We start from the raw sequence: 8,530 nt of genomic DNA on the forward strand, positions 1-8,530 counted from the left end.
CTCACTAAAATCACATATGCACAACCATGAAAGGTCGATGTCTGTCTGCCTTGAGGTACCTCATCATATCCCATGTTCGATACCGCAAGCTCATGTTCGCCTCACCATACCACACTGCAGCCCGCCACGACTCCTTCCCCTGCTCGTGAACCACCATGTCACTATAGAGAAATTCCTCAAACGTTTCAAATTTTCTGTTCGTGTGTAAATAATGCCACACCTACTGGACGGGCCCATCTTGTGTCCGGTTCAGGCGGCGGCTTAGATGGACTTCGTTTTCCTTATCCGTGATTGGTATATGGGCCGGAACACGGCAAACAGCCTTATAGACTATAATTGCAGGTACTCGGAGTTTTTTTTATCAATCCACTAATTGCAGGTACCCAATCGATCTGAAGGAAGGAGGACGACCCGACGACCCTTATATAGCGGCGACACGGACGCAAGGCCGGGACCTGCGAGAGATCCATCCGGCGGCCGCCATGAACGACGGTGAGACGGCACCACCAGGTCCACCAGCCAGCAGGAGGACGGTGCCGTACATGTCGCACGAGCTCGTCTCGGAGATCCTGTCCCGACTGCCCGTCAAGTCGCTGGTGCGGTTCAGCCTCGTGTGCAAGACGTGGCGCGCCACCATCTCCCGCGACGCCTTCTTCCACCGTGCGCACCTCCACCGCCAGAAGCCATCGCTGCTCATCTCCCCGCACACGCAAGAGGAGTACTGGCGCGATGACGATGCACCCCTACCCATGGACAAGGTCGGCTTGTACAGGTGGGAGGCGCACCAGGAGGTCACCACCGCGCCCCTCGTGCACGCCACGGACCTGTCTTCCGACGACCTGATGCACGGGTTCGCGCACTGCGACGGGCTGCTCCTGCTGCCCTCTGATGCCGCGGTGCACGTGCTTAACCCCGCCACACACCGCACCCTCACGCTGCCCTGGAGCCCCGGCCACTAGTAGAAAAACGCTCATCTATACCGGTTCCAGAGGGCCATTCGTACCGGTTTTGCAACCGGTACAAATTATTCGGCACTAAAGCCCCCCCCTCTTTCGTACCGGTTGCTTACGAACCGGTATAAAACGGGCCTCCACGTGGGCCACCAGGAGAGCTCAGGGCTAAGGATCTTTGGTACCGGTTGGTAATACGAACCGGTACCAAAGGTTCCCCCCGCGGCAGGGAATTTTCCCAAATCTCTGCCGCGGCAGAGAATTGGCTTTTTAGGGTTTTGGAGAGGTTTAGGGATATCGGTTTGATTCATATCGCGTCGATGCACCAGAAACGCGTTTGGGTTTAGGTAGTACATGAAGATCAAGATGATGCATAGCAAGTTGGTGCATATAATATAACACACATGTTATTGCATGAGATCGCAAATTAAGTAGCACTATGCATGAAGATCGATCTTCATGCATAGTGGTGCTCTCCGAGGCGTACTCTATATATGTCTATTACATGTAGCATAGTGGTACTCTTCGAGTCAACGATATATGTAACATGTACATCTTCATTCATTGTGGTGCTCTGCGAGTGGTGGTATGACGTCCCGAAGGAAAAATCCCGCCAATTCCTCGCCTATTGCTATGAAGCGGTCATCAATTGAGAGCTTGTTCCGCTTTCTTGCCAACTATAAAAGAATAAGATACAAATGAATACATGAAACAACTATTACTGAAACTCAGCACAACTTATGATAACAAAACAAATTTGTGAAGATTGTTTTTGTACCTCTTTATTTCTTTCATTATTCGTTCTCTCGTTGACAATTCTGCGGATGTACTCGCAAACGAAGAATCCACAGAGATCGGTCCCCGGAGGTTGTTGCGGGCATTTCTTTACAAGAATATAATTCAATCAAACAATAGTCAAGTATGATAATTGAAAGGTGTGTGGACCTAGGTAGTACTACTTACTTTCGCACGCCATCGCAGCTTCGGTGGCCATTCACGGGACGTATCTTCCTTGATGAAAGTTTGCCATATGCTGCTCGACAAAAGAAAAAGCATAAAAGAGTCATCAATTAGTTCAAAGCAGGAAATTAACGAAACAAACCGATAAGAATTAAAATTACCTTCTGAGCATTAAAAAACAAGACACGTATAGATCCTTTTCTTTGCTTAGTGAGTCCAAGACTTCAACTTCTCCAATTTCCAAATTGATGACGAGAAGAATAAAGTGAAACCTACGCACGTTTCAATATGTAGTCATTAGTTAAAATTTTGACATACGGTGAGCAAAATATAATGTGTTATAAGACAGTAAGACTCACTCGAAGTTGTAAGGCCAAAGTATTAGCTTTTTGTCACGTTGTCGCTTCAAAAACCTTAGCAAAGTCTGCGGTGTATCCTTGTTATAGAGGGGATCATCTATGGTTTTGACATGCATTGTGTTCGGGTCAATGAACCCAATGTACGTGATATCGTCCCTTTTGCATTCGAGCATCTTCGATCTGCATAATATAGCGCACAAAAGATTATAATCTGCAGACAATGAACGACTTCTCAAATTAAATAAATAAATCACTTACGAGACAATAGCAACCGATGATTGATTTGTCGAGGGCCCGGAGATTGTATAAGCGAAAGAGTTCGGCGAAGTCAACGTTCACACAGTACTCCTGGAAGTAGTGCTCTTCCCTAACTCGCACCATGATAGTCTCGATCCCTTCCTTTGAGGCCTTAAGGTACCACGAATGCAAGTTACGCATACATGTTGGTACCTTCCTGAGATTCTCGACCAAATCTTTCCCTTGAACAAACTGATATGCTCGTTCAGCTAAGGCGTAATCAGTTGTGTCTTGTCGAGAACTTTGAACGGTCTTCCCGTCCAACACCTTGAGAGGGCGACCGATTGAACGGGTTGTTGTCCGAGCTGGTAGACACTGTGTATCCCTTTTATCTCCACGATACCCGATTGAACGGATTTTGTCGCCTCGATCATCTTGTCATACGACCTTTCAATAGAACGCGCATAGTCAGATGGCGGCGATGGTACAGGGTCATATAGATTGTCAACAGTACGCACAACTTTCTCCCGATCTAGTGTCTTCTCGAAAGGTATCTCTGGCACTTTCGGTGCAAAAAATTTCTTCACCTCGGCCTGAACGGCCTCCGCGTTTTCCTGCGGAGTTTTTCCCAAGGTAACTTCTCGGGAGGCGGCGGTTGTTTCTCCTTTCTAGCTTTCTTCCTAGGCGGCGTACCGTTCCGCTTAACGGACGTTGTCTTACGCGGAGGATCTCGAGATGGTGGACTCACGCTGGGGTCCCTCTCGGGTAGGTGTGGACTTGGCTGCTCACCGGGACGCCACCGGGAGGAGTCGATGGCATTTGCTGCTCATGTGTAGGAGTCGGTGGCCTTTGCAAAAGGACGACGTACTTCTTCGGCCATAGGGCGAAACCGTGCTTGACATCGCCCGGTGTCCTCTCATCTTCACCTCTAGGAATATCAAGCTCCACTTTTTCAAACCCCGAAACAACTTCATCCACCCCGACACGAACACAACCAGGTGGAATGGGCATATGATGGTGCATTGCTCCATCTTCACTTGGGTACACATAGCCGACCGCCACCTTAACAGACGCGGTCCTGATTAACATATGTAGCTCGCAATCTGTCTTCTCCGTGACATAATCCACGGGGTAGCTTCCTCCACATCCGTCAAGATGCGAGGAACCGACAACGCTTCTTCGGCGAGATGGGGCGGCATCGGCTTGTGGATCTGTAGAAACAGCGGCTGATCGGGTGCCCTCTGATTTCTCTCAAGAGCCTCCACCCTAGATAACAACTCCGTTACAATGTCGGCGTCCTTCTTCTTCTTTCGCGAACGGCTTCTATAAGTGTCGAGCGCTGTCCGGCCATGCTTCCTTCATGGTGAGACCTGGGCGAGCTCGTACCGTCCAACATGTTCGGGGTTCCCCAGCGAGTGTCGGCTCGTCATTCTCTCGATCGGGAATGTACTCTCCCTTTACGACCTTTTCAATTGCATCTACAAGCTTCGGTACAATTGCCTCAATTTTTTCCTTCCATTTTCCCTTCTCAAAGATCAACCTGTCTTTGGGTCCAACCCTGCCCCATGAAGCGAACAACCAGAACTTGGACCGTTCGGGCCAGTCCCATGTCTGTGGAGTGATTCCATGATCCATCAGTTTATTCTCAAACGCTGTCCACTTCGAATGGCACTCTTGTAGCCACGACCCCAAATGATGCGGAAGTTTCTTCTTTGCAGCATTTTCGGTATTTTTCTTCGATCGGGACACAAACTTAGACGATTTCTTATACTCCTTAAATGCGGCCCGGTGATCTTTTATCTTCACTAGATTTTCGGTATTATCATCGAATCTTGGATCTTCATTCTTATATTTGTCCCATAAATTTTTCTTGAAGCTCTGGAATTGTATGGCCATCTTCTTCCATGTCCATTCCTTGACTTTATCCTTCGGCCTTCCGTCATGTCTTCCGGTAGGCTGAACTTTGTCGATGGCGTTTCCCAAAGAAATTTTTTCATGCTTTGTCGTTGACATAAGTAGCACCACTCTCCGGGTTCTTCGGCTTATGCCACTCTTGAATGCTGATCGGTACATGGTCCCTAACAATAACTCCGGATTGACTTGTAAATTTGCGGCAAAACTCCTTGGGCTCCTTTGGTTCACCATTAGCCTTGAATGCCGTGAGGGCTAACCTGCCCTCGCCCTTTAGCACCCGCGTCGGGCCTCGTTTTGTTCTAACAGACTTGCTCGATGATCCGAGGAAGGCTAAAAGAAAAAATTATTCGTTAATAAGTGCAATACAAATAAATGAATGCATCTAGGGATGAACACGAGACTAATTGATACATAGATATACACCTCGCCGGAGTTTGTGATGGACACTTCATTGTCTTTTCTAACTTGTTCAGACTCAAGTCCCTCGCCAAAATCATTCAGAAAGTCGGGGTACTCGTTGTCATCTCCATCGTCGGGTTCGGACCACGGGCACTCTCATAGATCAATCGCTGCACCGCTTCTTCCCCCTCCTCATCTCGGACGAAGGTGCCGTCCTCCATACCTCAATGTCCTTTGCAAAATTAAGAAAGCAATTAATAGCATAATCATGTGAAATACAAACACATATGCCCTCCTTTTGAAATGAATATGCCAAACAAAAACACAATCATGCCCTTAAGAAAACTTAGTTGTGGTACTTTCTATCTATCCAGATTTCACCTTGTGATGTTCATATGTTTATGTACTCGGCGCTCCTCCTCTCGCTCTTCTCTCTATGACACGGCGGCACCGCCACGGACTCGGCACCGCTACATACCCTAACCCTAACACTCGGCGCTCCTCCTCTCGCTCTTCTCTCTATGTCGCGGCGGTTTGTGAATATTCCAAAATTTGGGGAAATCTAAAATTTGTTTCAAAGTTGCCACTTTGCATGCTTATATTAAGAGTTTGACTTTGAATCAGCAAGGTTGACTTTAACCAAGTTGTTCACTTTTATGAGTACTATTGATCAGAGCGGGGGCAGCGGCACGGCACGGCAGCGCGAAGCGAGAGCACGGCAGCGCGAGGGCGAGCACGAGGCGAGGCACGGGCAGTGGCAGCGGCGTGGCCACGGGCGAGGCACGGGCAGAGCAGCGAGCAGGGCAGGGCACGGGCAGGCACGGCAGCAGGGCGGCGGGCACGGGCGAGAACAGGCGAGCACGGCAGCGGGCAGGGAGCACGGCACGGGCAGGGCAGCGGCAGCGGCAGCAGCCTGGCACACGGGCAGGGGCGGCAGCGGCAGCAGCGGCACGCGGCGGGGGCACGGGGCACGGCAGCGGCAGCGGCACGGCACGGGCAGTGGCACGGCAGCGCGGCGGCACAGGCAGGGCACGGCGGCGGCGGCACGGGCGGGCACGGGCGGTGCACGGCGAGCACGGGCAGGGCACGGGCGAGGGCACGGCGGCGGCGGCGGCGGCAGCGGCGGCACGCAGGCGGGGGCACGGCACGGGCAGGGCACGGCACGGCAGCAGCGGCGGCGGCAGCGGCACGGCACGGCGAGGGCACGGCAGCGGCGACGGCAGCAGGCGAGGCATGGGCGTGGGCGTCTGCGGCATTTCGTCGAACACCCTAAGGGTGGTGTCGACGAAGCCGCAGAAGTGCGGCTTGGCGTCGTCGGCGTGGGCGTCTGCGGCGTCGGGAACGGCGGAGCGTGCGAGGCGGCGTCGGGGGCACGGCGGGCGTGGTGAGCGAAGTCGGCGGCGCCGACGCCGGATGTGCGGCGCGCGTGCGAGCGGGGAGGAAGAAGGCCGGGGGAGGAGCGGCGGACTTACTGCGGGGGCGCGGCGACGGCGACGGCGACCGCGTGGCTGCGGACGGCGCGGCGTGGCTCGGATGGCGGCGCGGCGTGGCTCCGATGGCGGCGCGGCGTGGGTGCGCGGCGGTGCGGCGTGGGTGCGAACGGCGCGCGGCACGGCTAAGTGTGAGAATGGAGAAGAAGATGGCCGCGCGGCTAAGTGTTTTACAGGGAAAAACCTTTGGTACCGGTTGGTACCACCAACCGGTACGAAAGGCCTTTAAATCTTAGGTTGGTGGTACCAACCGGTACCAAAGGTTTTTTTTTGTTTTTTGTTTTTCTTTTTCTGTTTTCTTTTCTTTGCTGTTTCTTTTCTTTTTCTTTTCTGTTTCTGTTTCTTTTTCTGTTTCTTTGCTGTTTCTTTTCTTTTTTTATTTTCTTTTCTATTTCTTTTCTATTTCTTTTTTCTGTTGCTTTTCTATTTATTTTCTTTTCTGTTTCTTTTCTATTTATTTTTTCTATTGCTTTTCTATTTATTTTCTTTTCTGTTGCTTTTCTTTTTCTGTTTCTTTTATTTTTTTATTTTCTTTTCTATTTCTTTTCTATTTCTTTTTTCTGTTGCTTTTCTATTTATTTTTTTTTCTGTTTCTTTTCTATTTTATTTTTCTATTGCTTTTCTATTTATTTTCTTTTCTGTTGCTTTTCTTTTTCTGTTTCTTTTCTTTTTTATTTTCCTTTCTATTTCTTTTCTATTTCTTTTTTCTGTTGCTTTTCTATTTATTTTCTTTTCTGTTTCTTTTCTATTTATTTTTTCTATTGCTCTCCGGTCGGCGGGTGAGCACGCGTGGGCTGGGACTGAGGGTAGCGCAGGCGGGGGCCACGGTAGGCCATGACGCCCTGGAGAGTTCGGCCGCGCCACCACAGCCGACGGCCGGCCTCGTTGAAGTTCGAAGGAGGCGGACCGCCCTCCTCATGCACAGAAAAGCGCCCTCTCACGCCGATTGATGAAGAAGCTTTCCCAAGTCGGGCTGTAGTCGGGATGCCAGCAGGGATTCCTCCGCTGCTGCAGCGTGAGCTCGAAGTAGTAGTGGTTCGTGATGGCCATCTCGCGCGCGACACCTAGAGGGACTGGAGGGACCGGTACGCCTCCGACGCTTAGCAACCAGCCGGTCGGGACGCGGTAGCCCGGCGGGCAGGGGTAGTTCGAGGCGCAAAGCGCCTCCGCCTCCCGGGGGGTTAGAGATGCGATGGAAGCCATGGGAGAGAATGATGAGGTTTGCAGATATGAGTCTAGATGTGATATGTAAATGGTGGCCAAGCCTACATATATATAGTGAAAAAATGGCGGGAAGACAAAGGCGGGAACCGGTGGAAAGCGTGGGAAGAAAATAGGCGGGAAGACAGAGGCAAACCTTTAGTACCGGTTGGTGGGTGCAACCGGTACTAAAGCTGTCGGCAGGATAAGGACGCCCTGTCGGTGGGATAAGGACGCGTGGGTAACCTTTAGTACCGGTTGGTGGGTGCAACCGGTACTAAAGCTGTCGGCGAGATAAGGACGCCACTGTCGGTGGGATAAGGACGCGTGGGTAACCTTTAGTACCGGTTGGTAGGTGCAACCGGTACTAAAGCCGTCAGCGAGATAAGGACGCCCTGCTCGATGAGATAAAGTATGTAGCGCACGACGCCTGTCGGTGGGATAAGGACGCGTGGGTAACCTTTAGTACCGGTTCGTGTCCGCAACCGGTACTAAAGCTGTCGGCGAGATAAGGACGCTCTGCCTATAAAAGGAGCATCGATAGACCATGGGAAGCAGCTCAACAAGCCAACATGGATGGAGAGTTTCATCACCATGGATGGAAGAAAGGGTTGGGAAATCTCCGTGGCGGAACTTGTCGAAGATGCCCTTGGTGCACACGCCCTATGGCATCTTCGGAAGTTCCGCCTCGGAAAAATTTCCTGCAAGCCCGTGGAAGACTCCATCTCCTCTAACAATGTTGGGGAAAGGGTTGGGAAATCTCCGTGGCGGAACTTGTCGAAGATGCCCTTGGTGCACACGCCCTATGGCATCTTCGGAAGTTCCGCCTCGGAAAAATTTCCCTGCAAGCCCGTGGAAGACTACATCTCCTCAAACAATGTTGCGGAAAGGGTTGGGAAATCACCCGAGGCGGAACTTCTCGAATATGCCCTTGGTGCACATGCCCTATATATGGCATATTCGGAAGTTCCGCCTTGGAAAAATTTCCTGCAAGCCCGTGGAAGACTCCATCTCCTCTAAC

The 8,530-nt window shown here is 51.2% G+C and overlaps 1 protein-coding gene and 1 long non-coding RNA gene across 2 annotated transcripts; one reads left to right on the forward strand and one right to left on the reverse strand.

The window, feature by feature from the left end:
- The first annotated feature begins 482 nt into the window (after window positions 1–482).
- On the forward strand, window positions 483–959 carry LOC127340292 (F-box/kelch-repeat protein At2g43270-like). The gene has a single exon (XM_051366061.1). The coding sequence runs from the start codon at window positions 483–485 to the stop codon at window positions 957–959; it is 477 nt and encodes a 158-aa protein (XP_051222021.1).
- Window positions 960–961: 2 nt separating this feature from the next.
- On the reverse strand, window positions 962–1,978 carry LOC139837709 (uncharacterized). The gene is made up of 3 exons (XR_011754341.1): window positions 1,914–1,978; window positions 1,729–1,833; window positions 962–1,627 (listed from the first exon to the last, which is right to left on the reverse strand). It is a non-coding gene; the product is annotated as an uncharacterized lncRNA (long non-coding RNA).
- Between the last annotated feature and the right edge of the window lie 6,552 nt (window positions 1,979–8,530).

This window comes from Lolium perenne, chromosome 3 (assembly GCF_019359855.2).
Source record: "Lolium perenne isolate Kyuss_39 chromosome 3, Kyuss_2.0, whole genome shotgun sequence".
NCBI classification, from domain to species: Eukaryota; Viridiplantae; Streptophyta; class Magnoliopsida; order Poales; family Poaceae; genus Lolium; species Lolium perenne.